At 39.0% G+C, this 23,413-nt stretch overlaps 1 protein-coding gene and 1 long non-coding RNA gene across 9 annotated transcripts in view; one reads left to right on the forward strand and one right to left on the reverse strand.

The window, feature by feature from the left end:
• NR3C2 (nuclear receptor subfamily 3 group C member 2) overlaps positions 1 to 11,766 on the reverse strand; it is a 180,419-nt gene extending 168,653 nt beyond the window's left edge. Inside the window, exons 1-2 of one of the 8 annotated variants that reach the window (XM_070757795.1) lie at positions 10,940 to 11,766; positions 205 to 1,981 (exon numbers count right to left, since the gene is read on the reverse strand). In XM_070757795.1, coding sequence (XP_070613896.1) covers positions 205 to 1,979 — 1,775 coding nt within the window. In that variant the 5' untranslated portion in view covers positions 1,980 to 1,981; positions 10,940 to 11,766. Of the gene's footprint in view, positions 1 to 204; positions 1,982 to 5,578; positions 5,598 to 8,475; positions 8,661 to 9,259; positions 9,346 to 9,470; positions 9,491 to 10,939 lie in introns of those variants that run through there. The other 7 variants (XM_070757800.1, XM_070757799.1, XM_070757794.1 and 4 more) reach the window with 7 other exon arrangements.
• A 242-nt stretch (positions 11,767 to 12,008) lies between these two features.
• Positions 12,009 to 14,725, forward strand: LOC139170500 (uncharacterized). The gene is made up of 3 exons (XR_011559637.1): positions 12,009 to 12,421; positions 13,528 to 13,615; positions 14,450 to 14,725. It is a non-coding gene; the product is annotated as an uncharacterized lncRNA (long non-coding RNA).
• Positions 14,726 to 23,413: the final 8,688 nt, after the last annotated feature.

The following is a 23,413-nucleotide window of genomic DNA, read 5'->3' on the forward strand; positions in this document are numbered from 1 at the left end:
GATTTGTCATTGTACATTGTTTTTATTATTGCTGTGAGCCGCCCCGAGTCTGCGGAGAGGGGCGGCATACAAATCTAATTAATAATAATAATAATAATAATAATAATAATAATAATAATAATAGCATCAAAAACAATCTTACAGCAAAAAGTCCCCACACACACAAATGCACCCATTAGATATTCAGTAATAAAGCAAACCTACCTTGACACATTTTCTGGAATGTATTCTAGAACTGGATACCCATCACTTCTTCTGCCAGACAACTCAGAATGGGATTTCCATGACTCCACTAGAGGAAATGAGCTCATATGCTGAAAGGGCTGATCTCTGCCAACAGGCCGTGATAAAGCTATTCTGCCTTGAGCACCAATCCTATAGTGAAATGACTGTCCGCCAGAATTCACTCCAACAATGGCAGAGGAAGGTAGAGTATTCTCTTGATAATAGTTGTTCTCTTCAGGCTCCTGTTTAATTCCTATAGATAGACCTGAATTTGAAAACACACTAGCTTCACATGTGCTGTCAAATGATGAAACGGGTGGTCCTAAAATCCCAGAAAGAGAATAGTAGTCTTTATCATCCATGAAAGAAAAATATGACCCATCCATAAATGGAAAGGGATTTGCGATGTGGTTCCCTTTAAAAGAAGCACCAGAACAAGAATGTTTAGCCGATTCTTGCTTTATTGATACCGAAAATGGGGAATCAGAGCTGATTTTGTTATTTTCTCCAAGACACGAGCTACTAAATATCCCATCTGGTTCAGGTTTTATATACTGAGCAACAGTCATCTGATTAGCTACTTCATTGATAGGGATGGCATTTTCTATTTCCTCTATTTTAGGAAATATGATTTCAGAAGCACCTTTGTTTTCTTTTGAATCCGGACTAGGGACCATGTCTTGTGTTGCACCAGGCCCAACTGATGTACTAGATGCTGGAAAGGTCACTGCACCATTTACAGGGCTACACATTGAAGATCCCACAGTACTTACTGAAGGACTAGAAAGAGTGGATCTATTGTTGGCATTGGAAGGGCTGGCAATAGAGCACCTGGAGTTCATATTTGCAGGACTAGATACTGAAGATCTCATTGTAATGTTATTAGGACTTGAAACTGGAGATTTCACACTACAATGACTAGGAGGGCTTGAAATAGGCGATTTCATGCTACTTATAGGACTAGACAGTGGAGATCCTACATTGCTCGTATGTGGAGGACTATGTAACATTGAGCTGCGGTTTTCAATGTTAGGAGAACATGGCAAAGGCGTTCCCTGGTTTATTGGACTATTTATGGTGAAATTTGCAAAGTTAGTAGGAGTAGTTGATGATACAGAACTAATTCCAGGAGGGCTGCATACTGAAGGAGTCATGCTTTGAGGACTGCAATCAGAAGGATTCTTCTCGTGAGACACTCTAGGACTTTTGATGATAGATGGCGCAATGCCACCATTCACAGAGCTTGCACAGTCTGATATTAGAGGCCTCAAGGATCTACTTGGGGTGTTCAGGGGAGATGTATGATGGCCATTCTCCTTATAGAGTTTCACTAATTGCTCAACGTTTTGATACATCTTTGCAGAAGTCAAGTTTCCTTGATGACTGTGCTGATCGTAGGTAAAATCAGCATCTCTTACAGAATCCATGTACAAACCCATTGATTCAGCTACTGTTGCAGAAAGTTCTTTGGAGTCTATTTCAGTTTTAATATCAGAGGGTAGAATAGTCGGCTGACTGTGATCTGGATGAAGACAAGAAATTAGCTCAGGTTTTTCTTTGTTGCTTCCTTGAGAACCGGAGTTTGGAAATGTGCCAGCAACACAGCTCACATTTACGATCTCCATGTAATTATTACTTGCTTCGGACTGTTCTGCTGCTCCTTTAGGAGTGTACTCCATAGATGGTGAACCTTGACTCCACCGCCTCTCCATATCTAGGCTTTTTGAATAGCTGCGATAGCCTTTGGTCTCCATATCTAACAAAAGAAAAAAATCAAATGTTAATGTAAAGATATATATGTATTTATATAAATATTCTCACATATTAAAGAATGGGGGCTGCATTCCTAGGCACGGTTAAGTCAGGTAAAACTTACTGAACATAGTGGCAATTATTTCAAATAGCTGAACATCTGGCCGTGCTGTTTATGCTCCTGTTCAGTGGCTAACAATTAAAAACACAAAATTGATTATTTTGTAATAATGGGGAGTTTACAAAAAATTATAAGCCCAAAAATGTAAATTTTGTAGTTATTTCATTTTCTATGCTACTGACAGCAAATAAAATGACCTAGGTGTACAGTCCATTTTTAAGTTTGGTGCTTTTTTTTTTTTAGTAAAGGATGAGATATCAAAATATACACTGCTAATGAGTATTACATTTTAATATTTCCCACACAGTAAGACCCTCTTTCTTCCACAATCCATCCCACATTTAAAAAATATTATAATAAAGATTTCAAAAGCAAATGATGTCCTACATTTTCCATAATTTCTTAACAACAGAATAACAAACCTTAAAAGCATATATCAATGCTGATGTTACCCAATAACATGCAATATATACATAACATGCATCTAATTTGGAGCAGTACAGAGAAAATTGTTATTTTATAAAAATGCAAAGCTGTGTTTATGAAATATTTGTGTTTCCCCCTATCAAGGAAAGTATGCTGCAAATCCTGTCAGTCAAAGAATTATTTAGTGTCTGGCACTCTGAGAGCCCTCTGTCCGCCTTTATTAAGCAATGCTATATGGCCTCTTGAATTTTTAAAATTTCTTTGAAATTTTATGTCTCATAATTCTAGACAGACAGACAGAACCATCAATTTAAGAATGCTACAACACTATACACGTCAATAAAAATTTTTTTGCATTTAGTAATTTACTATAGATATGCAAATAATTTGAATATAATTTAGCAGTAAAATAGTCCCACACCTTATAGTGAAATCCTTTACTGCTGACTGAGTTTCCCCACCCCCAAACAACAAAATAACCCTCCATTTTACACAGGTGTCTCAACAGCAGAAACAGCAGCAGCAGCTGTCCCAAAGTGGATCCCGAAAGCAAACTAGAACCCCAAAACACAAACAAGCAATTATAATTTGTCTCAATACTCCCAGAATCTGACTTTCAGTATATATCAAAAAAGTTTAATTTCTGAAGGATCTTGAATTCTTATCTAAATGACTGTGCAGACAACCCAACAAAACTATAAACTGGGCAACATAATTAACCCTTAACAAATAAACCACAGAGACAAGCAAGTCACCGGAATATAAACTTACAGCAAACATCACTCCTTACTAGCACTGCTGATATTACCTAGTTAGGGTAATGAAATGTCTACAACAAAACAAACAAGCTCTGACAGCACCAAGGACACCTCACAATAACCCTATGCCTTCAAATTCATGACCTTCCATATCTATATGTATATTTGAATTTGAAAGCATAGAGTCTTAGTAACTTAAGATACAGTCTTAAGAACTCAAATTATTTCGTTATAGTCACTTGAGAAGATACTGTAAAGCCTTCTGTAGGTAAAAGCGAATTGATCATCTATAAACATAAGCTTTCACACATATTTTATTTTAATTAAGGAGCAGCATTATTCGAGGAGTGGAGATCCATTAGGGATAGTTGTAACACTACCACAGAGATTTGGAAAAGCAAGATAGGTAAATATAGCAAGGTGTAGATTTACATTTTTTAATACAATTGGGCTTTAAATCTGGTTTAAACAAAGCGACATTCATACTTTATTTTAAACTGCTGACAGTTAAAGCAGAATACAAATAGACTGTTATCAGCCTGCATTCTGTATTACAGCAAACATATGGAAAATGTATTTTGGGTGATGAGTCCTCATTGCCTATACATTGATTACCATAGCCAAATATGTGCATAGTTATCAAAAAAAATGAGCTTCTGCTGTTTAACAATCAATTGTTAACTTTTAAAATCATTTTAGTCCATTTGATATTTAAATTTTTGGTGAGTTTTAAGAAGTAATTCACAATAATCGGAAAGAGTACATACAGGCAGTCTTCGACATATGGCTACAATTGTGCCCAAAACTTATGTTGCTAAGTGAGACAGTTTTTAATTGAATTTTGCCCCATTTTACAACTTCTTGCAGTTGTTTAAATAAATTTCTGCAGCCGTTAAGTTAGCAAAACGGTTGTTAAGTGGATCTGGCTTCCCCATTGACTTTGCTTTTCAGAAGGTTGCGAAAGGTGATACCAGGACACTGCAACCATCATAAATAAAAACTAGATTTGTGAAGTATCCAAATTTTGATCAAGTGACAATGGGGATGCTGCAACGGTTGTAAGTGTGAAAAAGTGCATTGTCACTTTTTTCAATGCTGTTGTAACTTGTTCACTAAACAAAATGTTGTAAGTCAAGGACTACCAGCACTACAATATTTAGTAAGAATTTTTATGCGTTAAATGCACTTGTTTGTATCCATGCGGCATCATCCGGTGCTTATTTCCACGATAATTCTCCCTGGTTGATTTGAGGCTTGTTATTCATTACTGTTTTTCAAAATTATTAGGAAACCATGGAAGTACTGTGATATCTAACAATAGGAAAAGGTGCAAGATTGGAAAGACTACCAAAAATGCATACATATACGAATCACAATAAGCAGCAAAGTGAACAAAATTATAACAGCCTAGTCTCTATTCTTCACATAATTAAGGAACTGTTTTATACTACAAATGCAGAAATAACATAGAAACATAGAAGATTGACGGCAGAAAAAGACCTCCTGGTCCATCTAGTCTGCCCTTATACTATTTCCTGTATTTTATCTTACAATGGATATATGTTTATCCCAGGCATGTTTAAATTCAGTTACTGTGGATTTACCAACCAAGTCTGCTGGAAGTTTGTTCCCAATAAACTCTATTCATTCAATGGTTTTTGCTTCTATCAGATTGCAACTGAAAGCTGGTATATTATTTTCCAATTGAGCAGCAAAAAAAAATCTGTATCAAAAGATGTATCTCTGTTGTACAAGAGAATTAAAAAGAAGTAAAAAAGAACTTGCAATATTCTAATATTAATAAATTCACATAGATATTTATTAATATAATAAATAAGTTATGCAAAGTACATGCAGTTCAGGTGAACTAGTTATTTATATATTCTTATTTGGATAAATATTTTCTAAGGACTTTTCATTTTGTAAAATTCATATCTTCTCCTGGAAGCATTAATTTCTTTTCTCTTTTGTTGTCTTTGATATACTCTTGATCACATACTTTCAGTTATTTAATATAAATCTTAATTATGTGAAGTAATAGAATTTATTCACTTGAATACAAACACATTGAAAAACACAGCTTTCACAGTCATATGATTGCCCCAATCTGACAAATACACCATTCTGTATCCAGAAAATAAAACACATCTTTATGTGACTTTAAATATGGGGTTGTGTTGTTTTTTTAAAAAAAAGGTAAATTACAGACATTTCTGTAACCTTACAAAACCCAATGATAGCATTGTATGTAAAACATTATGCACATAAATTACTAATAACAAGCTTATTCACTCACATTAATCCACTTCTGAAAGATCATTTCTGGTCTTCTGTAATTCAAAATACTGAAAACCATGGCATATATCTCTATCAAATTTGAATTACATCATTCAATTTCTCCCAGATAAATTCAGTCTGTCTGTCTGTCTGTCTGTCTGTCTGTCTGTCTGTCTGTCTGTCTGTCTGTCTGTCTGTCTGTCTCTATCTATCTCTCTATCTCTCTATCTCTCTATCTCTCTATCTCTCTATCTATCTATCTATCTATCTATCTATCTATCTATATCTGGTGGCTCAGTTGCTAAGAAATTGAGCTTGTCAGTCAGAAGATCGGCAGTTCAGCGTTCAAATCCCTAGCGTCGGGTAACAGGGTGAGCTCCCAGTACTTGTCCCAGCATCTGCCAACCTAGCAGTTCGAAATGCAAGTAGAAAAATAGGGACCCCTTTATGAGAAGATAATGGTGCTCCATGTGCCTTCGGTGTTGAGTCATGGCAGTCACATGGTCATGGAAATGTCCTTGGATATCACTGGCACTTCAACTTAGAAACGGAGATGAGCACCACCCCTAAAGCTGGAAACACCAGCATGCATGTGCAGGGGAACCTTTACATATAGTATATGTATACCGTATTTCCCCTAACATAACACCCTGTCTTATATTTTTTTGAACGCTGAAGTAAGTGCTTAGCTTTATTGCCCTACACTAAAAAATCTGATTGGGTTTCTTATCAGGGGGTGTCTTATTTGGGGGAAAACAGAACACACACACACACACACACACAAATGATATTAGGGGGGGGGGAGTTGAAAATTAACATAATGAAACAATTTGAATAATTTATTTACCAAAACTACTTTTCATAAGGAATACAGATCATTCCTTATTAAGGAAATTCACTCAAAAATATCAGCTGTCTATCTCAATACAATGCATATAAAATTGAGAAACCACTTATGATACTGATTAATGGTTTTTCTGGATATTAATATTAATTCAGTTGAACCTTAATATTTTTATGTGCGCTTGCTACTGATAATTATGCAAAGGCATCGAAGTTTCTTTTTTCAACTCAGGGTGAAAAAACAAAAACCAATATTAGGAATTCTGAACTCATGAAACTTGCAGACTTTTATCTGATCTATAAGGCAAATATCTTAATTTAAACTAAAAAAGTCTGAATTGTAATATGCTCTAAAATATTTGGTTAGATGCCTACGTCGTAATAATGACTTCAGCAACCTAAATATTGCAATCCTTTTCCACAGAGTTTAGAACAACCTAGTTATGTGATCAAATACTACTTTAAAACATACCTAATCAACAGGCTGAAAATAACCTGCCACCAGGTCACCCAGTGAATTTCATTACTAACCGTACCGACGCAATTCTTTATAGTCTTCTGTAATTCAAGATACTGATAATTACTTTCCCAAGAACTTGGATACTAAGCACTACCTATCCCAGTGTATCGTCTTGATATCAAGGTACAAAAAAAGTGCCCTATGTAAGTGATTTATATATAGGCCTGCATCACATTAATACTAACACAAATATTAACATTAACAAAAATATGAGTTAATTCCAGGTTTACAAGAAAGGAAATGTACACATATTTTGATCATTTCATTAATTTTAACAATATAAATGACCAAAATTGAAACATTTTTGTAGTAATCTACAAGCATAAAATACATAGTTCAGACAACTTAATCATTGTTTCTTTATTTTGAAAACTTAATAAATTGCATAATTATCCAAAACAATATTCCATAACATCATCTGGTTTATCTATGGATGCATTTCAATAGAACCTGAATGCTATCTACTGGTATGATAAAATAATGCAAATTTAATTGCTAAACTAAGGTTCAAAATACAATGCCACCCTATGAAACGTAGTAAATTAGAAGTTTTTTAAAGTGCTATTTATACATGCTGCCTTTGCATCCTGAAAGAAAGGTGTCTAATCAATTCATTTAAAATGTTTCTGAATGCCTTTCTGCACATAAATTCATTTGGAATGAATTCTACAGAATTTTCAAGACATTTCCAGTTTACTTTAAGTGAAATCAAGAAAGCTATTCAAATATCATTTTGAAATTTAAAAACTACGTGCAACTATATAAAAATATTACAGTCTTCATAGGAATGTATGAAAGAGTTACAAATTCAAGGAATATATGCTAGCCTTTATTTTGCATTACTGGCCGGGCTGCTAACTTCTACTATCCTTTAATATTTTAAAATTTACTCTGTCTGGAGAGTCCTTTGGAGCAGGGAAACTAATCACTTTAAACAAGTAATAACATAGCAGAAAATCCACCCTGAAGCTCTCAACATAACCTACTTCCCCAAGAAGCATCCAGCATTACTTGACAGCTTCACACCCAGACAAATGCATCCTAAAACCAATAGTTTCCGCATTCACGTTCTGGGTGCCTGAACTGTCATCTTCCAAAACATCTATTGTGATGCTTGCATTTTAGCTGAAAAAAACCCCAACTTTTAAAAAAGAAGCTATTGTGGGAGATACTTTTCTCTTGAGGATCTCATAATAGGGGGAATCTGCAGAATAAACTCCCTGGGAGTTAAAATTAGACAGTCTTGGAAGAACACCTGATGCAATAATAATAATAATAATAATAATAATAATAATAATAATAATAATAATAATAATAATAATAATACGAAATCCAGCATAGTGATCTCGTTTGCTGTGTTGTACTGACATAATAATAATAATAATAATTACCCAGTTCTAAGACAGGTAAAAATATTTCAAGCCATCCTCTCTTTGATTTCCAACTCCTTAACCCTGAGACGATTTGTCTGGCTTGCAATTTTAATGAATCGGAAAGAATTCCCCTACCTAGAAATCTATCTGCCCTCTGCCTTCCCGACTGCTATCTCTCACCTCTCCTCCAAGTGTCATCCACCTAAAGTCCACATCCACTAACGCCAAACTCGGAGCTGAGAAAGGAAGGGGAGCCCATTTATTCGTCATCACGGATTCTTAATTTCGAATTTGCCTGCTCCACGGACCACCGTGCAGGGCAGACGGAAAGCTTGGGGGGGGGGGGGGAGACCGCTAAGGTGCCAAGTCCTTTTAAAAACATGTCACATGCTCAGATAAAGTTCAGGCGAGGTTCCTCCTCTCCCTCTCTCCCATTGGCCGGCGAGGAAAGCGGAGCCTCGCTATCGGAGTCCGTAGCTGGCTCCCATTGGACGGGCCCTTTTGTCAGTCACCCGGCAGGCGATATGACTGATACAAAGTTGCTGCGACACAAGCTAGAAAATGTATCTCTTCTTAAAGCTGTAGAGCCTCTCGTAGCAGAGCGGCTGCCGGGGAGGGAGGGGGGGAGATGTAAGTTCCCTCCCCCCCCCATGCCTATCCATTCCAGGAAAAGTGAGATTTGGGGATTGATTTTAGAAACCACGAACAACTTTCACGATAGCAAGCAAGCAACAACAGCCTAGGGATAAAGGCAGCTTTTAAAAGGGAAACCCGCTCAATCCGGCCTCTGAACAGGAGGAGTTGGAACTAGATCCCACGCCTCGAATTGCCAGCCCTTTCCTAAATTGCATCTAACCGTTTCCTCTTTAAAAAAAAAAAGCCCACGGTGAGATCCGAATTGGGAGGTTTCCCCCAAAATTCCCACGCTTCAGCCGTGCCCGCCCCTCGAGACCCGATCTCTTACCTGTGTCAAGGTAAGCGCCTGGGGAACCCCCTCCCGTTCTGCCCTTAAGGCCACTCGTGGAAGCAAGGACACGCAAGCTTCCCATCTCGCGCGGCGGGGGCAAAAAACCCGCCCCGCTTTAAACAGGGCAGCAAATAATCCCATCTTGTCGGAGCGATAACCCCCCCCCCGTTAAAAAAAAACCTTCCACACCAAAAAAGCAAACAGAAACCTTATTAAGAGGCTCAAGGACTTGCCCTCTGGTTCTCAAGATTGGGTTTTATTGCGTCTAAGTGGGGTCTTTGCCAACTGCTTATTTGGATTTTTCTTCCTTTTTTTTTTTTAAGTTGCACAGACTGATAAGCAAGGGCCATAAAAATGAACTCCCAAACTCGAAACCCTTTTTTTTAAAGGTCTTGGAAACATTTCATCACCCGCTCCATCTTTGCGGCCGGAGTTTCTAAATATACATATAGATTTATATTTGAAAGACAATGATATCCTCTCCTTTCCTTTTATTGGACCCGCAGGAATGCCGCAGGTTTTTCTCCCCCCCCCCCGAGCTTCGCGGAAAAAACTGTCTTCAACTCCACACCACCACCACCCCGCCGCCCCAAATTTTTTAACACCCCACCCAAACGGCAAGCGGTGTTAACATCCCCCCCTCCTTCTTCCCGCCAGGAGACAGCTCTTTCCCCCTGCCCTCCCTTTGCGTACACACCCTTCTCGATCTAGTTTCCCTCGCTAAAAACGCCCAGCTTCCCCCCCTCCTCAATATATATATACTGTACTGTATATATAATAGCCTAGAGCAGTGTTTCCCAACCTTGGCAACTTGGGGATATCTGGACTTCAACTCCCAGAATTCCCCAGCTAGCGAATGCTGCCTGGGGAATTCTGGGAGTTGAAGTCCAGATATCCCCAAGTTGCCAAGGTTGGGAAACACTGGCCTAGAGAAATAAAGTTTAAAACGACATGCAAAGCGAGCCGAGCTGCAGAAGTCCACCGATGGCACGCGAGACAGAGCAATCGCTCCAAAATAATACTCCCCCCCCCCCAAAAAAAAACCGTGCTTAGCGATTTTTTAAAGGGGGGGACACTCCAAAACACGAAACCGCCCCCTCCCGGCTTGATTATTTTTGCAAAAAAAAAGGGGGGGGGGTGTTTCCAGCTACTCAAAAATATAAGATTGACTTTATCCGCGATGTCACGTGTGCTTAATGTTTTTAGCCTTTTTAATACAGACTGATCCGCGGTTTTGTGTGTATGTGTGTGTGTTACCCCCCCCCCAGCCTGGATCAGCTACTTTAGTTCCGTGGCCCCAAAGGCCGAAATGCTTCTCCATTCCCTTCTCATTTCTCCTCCCCGCCCGCTAAGTTTTTAAATTGGATTAAAGCGAGGACTGGCGGTGACCTGGAAGTGCCTCTTGTAGCATATTTTACCTCAGAGGACGCACTTGGTCTGACTGGGGGGGAGAAAGGGGGGGCGCTACCTATGAATTCTCCTTTTATTCTCCGCGGAGTGACATTTTTCCAGAAGAAACGCTCCCTCAGTCGCTCAGAGCTTTTTTTTTTTAAAATTATTATTATTTAGCCTGTCCGCTATGGGACTCCGGTCAAAAGGTGGCATGGGCTTTGGGGTGCTTCCCTCATAATCTCTCCCCCCCCCCCCCCCCCACACTCTCCGTCCTCCCGGACTCACCTTCATTTTTCGGTCTCCGTTTCGACTCGCAATGGCCGGAGGAGCAAGTCCCTCCAGAAAAAAGCGGCCGGTTAGGGAAGAGTAGCCAGGAAGGAGGTGGGAAATCCGGAGGCAATCGGGGGGCTTAAATCCTGAAGGAGACGGAGAACCAACCCGCAAAGGAGCTTGCTTGGGGACTCCCGAAGCGGCGGCAGCGTCGCCTTCTTCTCCAATAATAATAAGCATGAAAAAATGGCAAAAAAAGCAACCCTCCTAAGCTTCTCTCAGGCGATCCGGGGCGGTTCATTAAACTGGAAGCGGAGAAGTCCCTTCTGGGCTGGAAACCTTTTTCCTCGGTGACAGCTCCGTCTGTGCAAAGGAGGGCCGGCTTGAAGGGTCGTTCGCCGTCCCCTCTCCGGCTGTCACATTGCCGACCGCGGCTGTGTGGATAGCTTCGGAGCTAAAGCCGAAAAATTTCTTATTTGGGGGAAAGAGAGGGGGGGGGGAAAGGGCGGAAACCCAACTTCCAGGTAAAACTCCCGTCTGCCGCGGGAAGAGGTGGGTGAGGGCGGCGGAGGGAGAGAGAGAGAGAGCCACGGAGGGGTGTAAACTTTTCTCTCTCCCCTCCCCTCTTTTCGGAGTAGCCCAGTCTGCGCGGGTGCCCTTCCTTTCCCTTCAGTCTCCGCCGCCCTCCTTCCTCTTCCTCTTTCCCGCTTTTTTTTTTCCCTCCACACACACCACCCGCACTCTGCCCGCCGGAGCCGCGTCCCGGTTTGCGGGGCTGCTGGAAGAAGGAGAGGACGAGCGGGAGGGGCAGGCGGCGCGCTCTCCCTCCTTCCTTCCCTCCCTCCAGGCGTGTCTCGCGGCGAGCGACGGACGCTCGCAGCCAATGAGACGGCCTCTCTGCCTCCTTCTTCCCGCCCACCGGGCTCCAACGGGAAGGGAGAGCGAGCGAGGGGGGGGAGGGGCAGAGCGTGAGGCGGGCGCCTCACGGACTGCCCGTCACCGGCTTTCCCGTCCAGTTTGGGCTGAGGCGGCTCGGGCTTCCCTTTTTTTTTTTGAGCACAAGGCGGGGAGAAGGGAGGGAAGGCGGGAAAGCCCGGGAATCTGCCAGGACAGAGAGCTCCCCCTCCCCCCTCGGCTCCGTCGTAACTGGTGTGAGGGAAACGCTGCCGCTGCTATACAGACGCGAAAGCGCCGCTTGTCTGCGGCCTTTGCTTTGGGTAACCAGCGGCTTATGTGGCCGCTACTTCCCTCCTCCAGCTGCTTCTTTTCCCCTCCACCTTTGCTCCACTCGAGAGGCGCACACAACAGCTTTTTGTTTCCTTTTCAAACCCTCCTCCCTCCCTCCCTGCCCGTGTCTATACACGTGCCGGCTAGAGGTTAAAAAAAAGAAGGAAAAAGGGCGAAGTTTTACTAAGGCTGCTTTTCAAGGACCCGGCGCGAAAGAGATTGGCAAAGAGATTCGTCGCTGCTTTTAAAAGTTCTGACAGAACCGAGGAGGTGAATGGTCCGGGTGCCATTCCTGTGTTGTTGTTTTTTGTTTAAAAGTTCAATTGTAGAAGAACGTTTAGGAGTTGAACTTGAGTTTGAGAAGAGAGGGAGGGAAATAAAGAGAGGTCCCGAAAGGGAGAGGCGAGGATGGGGAGCCACCCCTTCCTTAAATATTTTTCTCCCATTTACGAAGGCTTCCAGTGAACAAGCTGCTTCTCTTAAAAAGGCAATGAAGGGATGTTCTCTGTTTTATGTTGTTATTCCCCACATAAAAATCGTTTTGTTGATATGGTCTTTCCAAATCTGTTGGACCAGAACAGGTGTCTCCAACCTTGGCAACTTTAGGCCTGAAAGACTTTAACTCCCAGAATTCCCCTGGCAGCTGTGCTGCCAGAGGAATTCTGGGAGATGATAATAACAACAACAGAATTGGAAGGGACCTTGGAGGTCTTCTAGTCCAACCCCCTGCTTAGGCAGGAAACCCTACACTGCTTTAATCAAATGGTTATCCAACATCTTAAAAACTTCCCAGTGTTGGAACATTCACAACTTCTGGAGGCAGGATGTTCCACTGATTAATTGTTCTAACTGTCAGGAAATTCCTCCTTAGTTCTAAGTTGCTTCTCTCTTTGTTCAGCTTCCACCCACTTCTTCTTGTTCTACCTTGTTGAAGTCCACCAGGCTTAAAGTTGCCAAAATTGGAGACCCCTGCAGTAGAAGACCTTCATGGTCCCTTCCAGATCTGTTACTCAGTGGTCAGAAATGCCTTGTATTCTAATTATCAGATGTGTTTGTTTTTGTTTTTGTTTATTTATTTATTTATTTGGATTTCTATGCCGCCTTTCTCTGCAGACTTAGGGTGGCTTATAACAAAAGGATACAATACAATACAATGAGTGAAACCCAATCTAATGCTAAAACTAATAGTTAAAAACCCAATAGTATAAACACATTTATTCTACAACCATCAAACGATCACATTTAAATAGCCAAGTGTGTTTTATGCTCCTCGGAAGTGCAGTTATCCATGTTCTTGTTAGTGAACAGTACCACAGGTTAAGTGCTCATGTGACAGCATGAGGGAATCAAGTTTTTTTCCCATTATTTTTTAATAGGAAGTACCTCCATATACAGATCATCCTCATTTAGTGACTGTCTTGGACAGCAACCATTCACAAAGGATGCTGATGAAAAAGTAACACGGTAAGCAATCCTCACCTTTATGACCTTCACAGGTTTATTAAAAAAAGGAGAGCCGAAGGTAGAAAGCAAAGTCACAGTTTCACTTAGAAATCGCTCTGCTTAACATTTAAGTAGCTGTTCTAATTACAGTCACTAAATAAGGATTATTGTACCATTTCAAATCACAGCTGTATTGTAACAGTAAAAAGGTGTGTGTTAGTGAAAAAAAAAGAGTGCTCCTTGAATTCAAATCCATACTTATAATTAGTAATACAGTAATTATAAGAATTCTGTTGGGAATTCTCAGCCACTGTTTAGGAATATTTTAATTGCAGGGATATTATTTAAATCAAGCAATTACTGTTAATGAGCTGGTAAGGTAGGATGAGCAGCAGGAAGTGAGGCTGGCATGAATTCAGATCTAGCTTTCCCTATCGGGGTTGCCTTTGATCTTGATGTCTAAGTGGTGAGGGCAGTGCCCGTGGGTTGGCATTGCCAGGAAGATTTGTACTGTATTACCTGTATGTCCTACTAATGAAAAAAGTGGTCTAGATCAGTGTTTCCTGAGCATGGTAACTTCACGATGTGTGTAGACTTCAACTCTCAGAATTATCCAGTTAGCGTGCCATCTAAGGAATTCTGGGAATTGAAATCCACCCCCTGAAATTGTGAAGACTGCGAATACTGATCAAGATAACACATCTGATTGACTGAGAATATAGGAGTGATGGGTCATACTAGAACACAAGTGTCAAACTCACAGTGTCACCTTGCTGTCATGTAATGTTTTGTGATGTTTTCCCCATTCGCGGAGCTGGGGTAGGTACTTATTTATTTATTTGTTTGTTTTATTAGATTTGTATGTTGCCCCTCTCCGTAGACTCGTATGGCCTGCGTGTGACGTATCCGGCACCTGGGCTACAGGTTTGACACCCCTATACTAGAAGATACCAGGTTGAAAAAATTACCATTTTAAAAAAGTATATTATAAAAGCACAGTACATGTTAGCAAGATGCTATATTTTTTTCAGGCTTTAGCAGTGCTGTCAAGCTTTAATGTATACATTGTGAGTAAAATGGCTAAGTTTATAGTTAAGGCCTTTGAGCTAAGAACTCGTTATATCAGACAGATTGGGATTCTTTTAAGGTGATATATGCTTATTCTTTTTTATTTACCATATATGTATTTCATTACTGTATTTTATTTGTTTTACTCTGGAATTAAATCCTATATTTTATTTTTATTTTATTTTATCTTTTGATGTGATTGTAAGACCGATCACTTAATAAAGTACTATCAGTACTGCCAATGCTCTAATTTTTCATCTCTATACTGTCAAGGGAAGCAAAATGGTGGGAAAAGAAGTTAGGATATTATCTACGATAGGCACAATAATAATTGTGGCACAATAATGTAGAGTTTAGCATTTTATTTATTTTTTACCCTGCTTTTATTATTTTTACATATAAATCAAGGTGGCAAACATGTTCAAAATACCTTCACAAAGAAAAAAATGCATTTGATAATCCAGGCTTATCATAAGAAAATTGATTTTGGAGACCTGATAGATTTATATAAAATGCAAAAAAAAAGCAGATAAAGGGAGATTTTTCTCCACATTTAGGCAGTCCTCACTTAGCAATGGTAGTTGGAGCTGGCAACCCTGTCACTAAGTCGAGCAGTCATAAAGCATGTCACAGGATCATGCCCACTTAAAATGACAATTGCAGCAGTCCCAGTTGCCATTGTTAGGCAAATCCTGTGCAGTCATAAAATGGCCCAATCATGCAGTTGCCATTTGTGACCTCATTCTGGAATCTCCATTGACTTTGCTTGTTGGAAGCTGGCAATGAAGGTCACAAATGACATTCATGTGAATGAAGGTCACAAATGACATTCATGTGACTGGTTGTCAAGTGTTCAAATTATGATCATATGACTGCGGAAATGCTGCAACAGGAACCAGTTCTCAATCCTCATTCAGTGGCTTCATAACTTCAGTCACTGAACAAGTGGTCATTCACCAAAGACTACCAGTAGCATGAAAATTTGAACCCATTCAAACAGACAGGTTAACCAGCAGAGACAAGGAACTATCTTCCATGTGCCACCATTTAGATGGTGACATATTTTAAAAGAGAAATAGGCATAACCATGAAGGCTAAGTCTAGTAGTCTGTTAGGCTGACTTTAATCCCAATACTATACTTTCATATGAGAAAGTATTTGATTTAACAGCATAGAATGATAGTTTAACACAGCCCTGCCCTGTTCTGGTACATTTTGAGAATGTGTTATATGAGTTAAAGTCCAATCCATCTAGAGAACACCAGTTTGTGAACCATAATCTAATATAATCTTTTGATGACCTCATAGGTACATAAGGAGAGAGAGAGATACGATAGATAGATAGATAGATAGATAGATAGATAGATAGATAGATAGATAGATAGATAGATAGATGATAGAACTTTTAAAAGATGGCTTTTGATATACCTTTTATTTAGGTATCACAACATTAAAAGTAAAATGCAAGTAATACATTTATGTTGGAATACAAAATTCATGAGAAACTGACATATTTGAAAAATTAAAAGGAAGATGTTTTATTTATTTATTTATTGGATTTGTATGCCACCCCTCTCCGGAGACTCGGGGTGGCTAACAGCAATAATAAGACAGCGTATAACAATAATCCAATACTAAAAACAATTAAAACCCATTATAATAAAAAAGCAAACATACATTCAGAGATACCATGCATAAAATTGTAAAGGCCTAGGGGGAAAGGGTATCTCAATTCCCCCAAGCCTGGCGGCAGAGGTGGGTTTTAAGTAGCTTACGAAAGGCAAGGAGGGTGGGGGCAATTCTAATCTCTGGGGGGAGTTTTACTAGAAGCTGTGTGCTAAATTAACAATTAAAACAGTTGATTTTTAAATATTTTTGGAGATTGTCTTCTGAGTTCAACTTGGCTTCGGTAAACGCGTGCCACAATATATACTTGGCATGTGAAATGTGTTTTAAGTAAAGGGTACATCTCAGGGGTGAAATTCAGCAGGTTCTGCAGAACCAGTAGCAGAAATTCTGAGTAATTCAGAGAACCAGCAAATACCACCTCTGGCTTGGCCCCAGAGACGGACGGAAATGAGATTTTGTAGTATCCTTTCTCTGCTGTGCTCACCAAGCCATGCCCACAGAACCGGTAGGGAAAAATTTTGAATTTCACCCATGGTACAACCTGGATTTCATTAACAACCTCTGAGGAATAGTAGTCCCAATTTTAACTCCTATAAGAAATCTGTGCTTGAAGAAACCCAAAAGTTCAATTTTATAAAGCATTAATAAGTGATATAATATTTTTGGCAGGAATCTCTGATCAGTTGTTTCTTGTGACTCAATCAGTCTTGTGATTCAACCAGTTTCAAGACCAATTGATTACCCAGGTTGTGTATAAACAAACAAGACACTTCATTTATTTTATTCATTTATTTATTGGATTTGTATGCCAACCCTCTCCGAAGACTCGGGGTGGCTAACTACAACAATAAGACAGCATATAATAATAATCCAACACTAAAAACAATTAAAAATCCATTATAATAAAAACCAAACAGACATACAGACATACCATGCATAAAATTGTAACGGCCTATGCCTGGCGGCAGAGGTGGGTTTTAAGTAGCTTACGAAAGGCAAGGAGGGTGGGGGCAATTCTAATCTCTGGGGGGAGTTGGTTCCAGAGGGCCGGGGCCGCCACAGAGAAGGCTCTTCCCCTGGGTCCCGCCAAGCGGCATTGTTTAGTTGACGGGACCCGGAGAAGACCCACTCTGTGGGACCTAACTGGTCGCTGGGATTCATCCCAGAACCCCACTGAAGATGTTATCTAATTTGATAATAAAAAGTCCAGGGATTAAACAGCAAGCTTGGAAAAGAGACCACTACAATCTGAGCTACGAATATTCTCAACAATTTCTAAAGGTTAATATTACTTGCATACTGTATATATATCTCTGGAAGGAAGAACTAGATCATCCAGTTTCAGCAGATCAATAGGCCCAGGTACTAAAACATTTCAGCTATGCTACTTATTTAAAAAATAAAGCTAATTTGTCAGTAAATGTTATTTTGCAAGTACCCTAGCTGCTTCATGTGAATTTTCTCAGCATAGAAAGTAGAAACATCCATGACTCAAGGAAAGAGACCAAGCAACTATCACCATCTGTCATTGCATCATTTGAAGCCATGAAAAGTGGCATTAGAATGAGCTGAGGAGACCATATCTTGTAGGATGCAAGAAGCAGCTATTTTTGCACCTGGCAGTTTGGTTTACTGATTACTGGTTACATTGAACTCTAATTGTACTGAAAAATTATTATATTTAATGTGACTTTTATGCATATTTTAAATGATTAATAATAGAGATGAGATTTGCAAATACAGAATTGCTATGCATTCATGTTGGTGACAAATATGAACAAATAACAACCCAACACAATGGATAGGAAGTCAATCCTATCAAATAGTAGTGTTGCCCAATCATTTGTGGTTGATAAATCATTAAAGGGAATGTATAGTTGCAGTGCCAGGAATATTCTGTTTATGCCACCGAAGTTCAAGGATAGGGTGAATGTTAAGGGTATAGCTTATGGGTTTACAATGTATCTATATTATTCAGGATGTGTATGTATAATCTCATCATATACTTTAACAAACACAAAGCCAGTTTGCAGTGAAAAATAAATAAACCAATCGAAATGAGGGTTTAAAAAAAATATTTCTTGCATAGAGAAACACATCAATTTTACAGTGCAAGCATTTTGGAGGCACAATCTCCATAAGCAGAGCATTCCCTGATTATTTCACATCTCACTCCTAACCATGGAAGGATGTGAGAAAGGGCATGAGCACGTGACTTTAACATTTTAATACATTAATACAGAGGTCTTCAAACTTGACAACTTTAAGACTTGTGGACTTCAACTCCCAGCTATACTGGCTGGAAAATTCTGGGAGTTGTGGCTTGGACATGGCTTGGCAGGCATGGCAGGGGAAAATACTGCAAAATCCCTATTCCCTCCCCACTCTGGGGATCGCCAGAGGTGGGATTTGCCGGTTCTCTGAACTACTCAAAATTTCTGCTACCAGTTCTGTCAGAACCTGCTGGATTTCACCCGGTTCAAAAACACTGAGACAGCTTATATGTCTAAGGGAAAGCCAGAACTTGAGGTAGTAATTATATGTGTTGACCACATTGGTGACACTCTTCTTATCTCATTGCTTCTTCTGCACATTTTCCTTCTTTCCTTAATCTTGTGTGGACTGTCCCTGTTCACTACAGTCTCACAAGCTTGAGAATATAAATTACAGTATCTGAATTCCTTTTGATCTACTCACGTTTTGTATTGGTCTACAGCCGGTAAACAAATTGGTTTTATTATTATTACCAGCGTGAGTAGTGTATTTCTGGAACAGGCATAATGGTGTGTAACCCACAATGAAAAATAAATTATAAATCAAGTACTAATAGACAAAAACATTTTATTAACCTTGGATCAGGAGACAATAGTGAGTAAATTGAACCTGGATCAGAATGAGGCAGATGTTTATGTATTTAATGTAATTATACACCTGCCTTTCCCAAGTTGGCAAGAGATGGTGAAATTAAAATAAAACTTAATAATGAAATCCAAATGAATTTTCCTAAAGATTATCATACAATATAATAACAACAATGGTGGTGAAGCAATAATAAAACTTTATCTAACTTAACTTAAGGAAAATAACATAAAGTAATGTCATATGTCAATGAAGGGGGCTACTCTACCACTTAGGCACTAGAGCAGGAAAAACTGTATGTTATATTGCTAAACTGGGTACCAAACTGAGCATTCGTCATATTCCTCTGAGATAGGACCATCTTTAGATTTCTAATGTCCTTCAAATTCACATTTTCTTTTTTTAGTATCTTCCGAAATTCTGTGTTTGATCAGAAGTCCTGTAGGAAGCATAACAAGATACCAAGCAGTGCATTTTAATTATCAAACTGCTGAGATGCTGAGATTGCTTTGGTACGGTAGTGGAACCATTCTTTCTTTCCATCTCTGTCTCTTTTTCCTTGAATGGAAAATATTAGGCTACATAATAATTTTAAATACTGAAACTGGAGCATGGATGGGGCTTAGTCACGAGGAAGCAGAGTTTTGCACACAAAGCTACGCAGCTTCTGATGTATAGTTTGCAGGACGTATCACCTTTATGTTCATTATAAGGGTCCAATTTTAAGGGAAGTCAAAGCTAGACTCTACATCCCAGTTGAATGTGCTACAAGTAGTCCTCGACTTACAACAGTTAATTTGCTAAGTTACAATGACACTGGAAAAAATAACTTATGACCATTTTGTACACTTACAATCAATAGTTACATGATTTATGTTAGGATGCTGGACAACTGGTTCACATTTATGACAGCTGCAGTTTCTCAGGATCATGTGGTTTCCTTTTGCAGCCTTCTCACAACAATATCAATGAGGAAGCCATATTCATTTACCGTATTTTTCGATGTATAAAACACACCTTTTTCTCCCCTAAAAGAGGCTAAAAATGTGAGTGCATCATACTACGAATGTAGCTTTTTTGGAGACTTTTTCCAGCCCTAATGAAGCACTACCAGTCTTCCTGGCTCTTTCCAGCTTGCAGGCTTTTTTCATTGCTACTTCCTCCAAATAAGATTTTTTTCCAGCCTTAAGCCTTTGCAGCCTTTTGTCATTGCTTTTTTAAAGTCCTGACCAGGGGATAAAATAATGTGCTACGGCTGACCAGACCAAGGATGCTAGCAGATTTTCCACTCTATTTTCCTGCCCCAAAACTAAGGTGTGTCTTATACTCCAAAAATTTATTTACTTATTAGATTCGTATGCCGCCCCTCTCGGAGAAAATATGGTAACAATTGTTTAACTAATTTAACAAGTGCAATGATTCACTTAACAAATGCGGAAAGAAAAGTAATAAAATGGGGCAAAACTCACTTAACAAATTTCTTTCTTAGCAACATAAATTCTGAATCCCATTAAGGTGATAAGTCGAGGACTACATGTACTATATTGGGACTGAAACTATAAAACTACATCCCTTAGAGGGGAATTGTACAAATATTAACCACTTATCATTTTAGTCCTTTCTCTGCTTAAGAGGTCTAATTCAATTGCCACCTTTCCTAAAGCAAAGATGTTTTTTTCCTTTGATTTGATGAAGCACAAGCATTGCAGAAGAGGTAAAATTATGGCAAAAGCAATCATTTATATTTCCAACATTAAATAATTGCTTCCAACGTACAAACTGGAGAATCCTCAGTCAGTCTGAGTATTCAGTTTCCAATGATTTGCATTTTAAAAACACTCGAAATTTAGTACTATCTTAGCAGATAGATATACCCATGACAAAAATGTAGAATAGTCTGAATGTAGATTTTCCTAATCCCAATTGTCTCTTTCCCTGTTCCCTCCATTAAGCATTATTTCACAGTATCCAAGAAGACCAGATTTCAGATCAGAACATCTCTTCCTGTCCATTAGGTTTATAATAAAGGATAACTTTATCAAATGCATGACATGGAACACAACAGTCACACCAATATAGGGCACACTATGTCATACACCAACTTACTTCCTCGAAAGAAATATAAATGTGCAATGGATAATGCACCGCAAAGCACAATTGTGCTAAAGTTTGGCAGTCTCATTATCCATGTGTCCTACAACTTGGAACTAGAGTGAATTTATATTGGAGGCAGTAGGCGTAATCCTATCGCCTAAGATCAGTCTACTGTATATATTCACCAGTAATGTGACTTATTCTGAGAAATGTAAGCAGATGAAGTTTTAAGTGGGAACCAGTTCAGGCATTCTCTATTTCATTCTTGCTTGATCAAAATCTATTACGTATATAAAACATTAGAGTTTTAGGCATATTTTATTTCACTTTTGTTACTGATTAATTTCTAAGGGTGGAGAAAGGGAAGCACCATGACTCAGTAGAAATTTTTATTTATGATCTTCAGGCTTTTGCTCCTGTTTTCAGAATATAGGCTGCTTATAATCATTGTAAATAATAGAGGACTCTGTTCATATGTGAAAGTAATAAAGTTCTCAATATATTCCAGAAGCAGGAAGAAGAAACATACCAACCGAAAAATTTAACTACATTTTCAGCTCAGTTGTTCATTTCGTTTTCTGTCTTTTTATACGGTTTTATGGCTTTTATCTATAAACTACCCAAAGTAATTCAGAATGTGAGATGAGTGTGTGTATACATTTGATGTATAAATAAATAAACCAAAAGATGTTGGACTTTTAGTACAATAAAGGATGTTTAATATATCCCAGGATCAAAACTTAAACTGATTCTAAGGTATAAATCCTGAATCAAACAAGACCTAAAATACAGTTGTAGTCTTTTCTTTGTTTAAACTTGATAGGTCATTTCATAGGAGAAACTGAAGTTGAACAAATGCAACCTTATTATACTTCCATCTTGTTAAATCGGACCAGAATATCTCCAGGACCGCCTTCTGCCGCACGAATCCCAGCGACCGGTTAGATCCCACAGAGTTGGCCTTCTCCAGGTCCTGTGGACTAAACAATATCGTCTGGTGGGACCCAGGGGAAGAGCCTTCTCTGTGGCGGCCCCGACCCTCTGGAACCAGCTCCCCCCAGAGATTAGAATTGCCCCCACCCTCCTTACCTTTTGCAAACTCCTTAAAGCCCACCTTTGCCGTCAGGTATGGGAGAATTGAGACATCTCCCCTGGGCCTATACAGTTTATGCATGGTATGTTTGTGTGTATGTTTTTGCTTTTTAATATGGGGTTTTTAGTGACTTTTAAATTATTAGATTTGTTATACATTGTTTTATTGTTGTTGTTTAGCCACCCCGAGTCTACGGAGAGGGGCAGCATACAAATCTAATAAATAAATAAATAAATAATAATAAAATAAAATAAAATAAAAAGGGAAATAGGTAAACACACTATGTGCTGTAAGTTTATATCCTAATTCACATTAATATTTAATCTACACTCTATTTTTAACCACTTGCACCAAAACTTCAGCTACATACTTGAATGATTTAGCTGACTTACGGGGCATGCTTCCTTTTAGCCTAGTTTCTTTCTCTCGACTGTCTCCCACCAGTGCTCTTTAATGGCCTAAGCAATAAATGTGGTTGAACCACTTTCGAATACTGTACAGTAACATTGCTAATGCATACTGACGCTAGCAACCATGGGTTTGTGCTGGGGGGCAGAACATGACATTTGAAAAACATATTTCACACATATTTTACTGTTCCATTTTATTTAAGGAGTCCCACGTTACAGTTCGGACAATGTGCCATATGTTTCAAATATGAAGACTTGCTGATATTGATGGCAAATACGCCATGGAATAAATTCACTAAAGACTTTATATATATATTTTTTTTAAAAATATTTTTATTGATTTTTTACAATTTTAGATACACACAACATAAAATGAGTGTTTAGTGAAAAGTGCCCACCACCTGACAAACATTCATACCCCACCACCAAATCGGGGGTGTTTCTTGTAAAAACCATTTTAACCCAAGAGCAAAGTATCTATTTACATGTTATAAAGTGATTCCAATTTATTTCTTGTAGCTTGGTCTTGGATTCTGCTCGCCATATATCGTCTTACCTTGTCCCACCATCCCATCAGTTGTCTCAAGTCGGTTTCATTAACCAAAGTCATCCTTTTATCACTAAAGACTTTATAGAACAGTAAATAGAATAGAATAGAATAGAATT

The sequence above is a fragment of the Erythrolamprus reginae genome, chromosome 7 (assembly GCF_031021105.1).
Source record: "Erythrolamprus reginae isolate rEryReg1 chromosome 7, rEryReg1.hap1, whole genome shotgun sequence".
Classification (NCBI taxonomy): domain Eukaryota; kingdom Metazoa; phylum Chordata; class Lepidosauria; order Squamata; family Dipsadidae; genus Erythrolamprus; species Erythrolamprus reginae.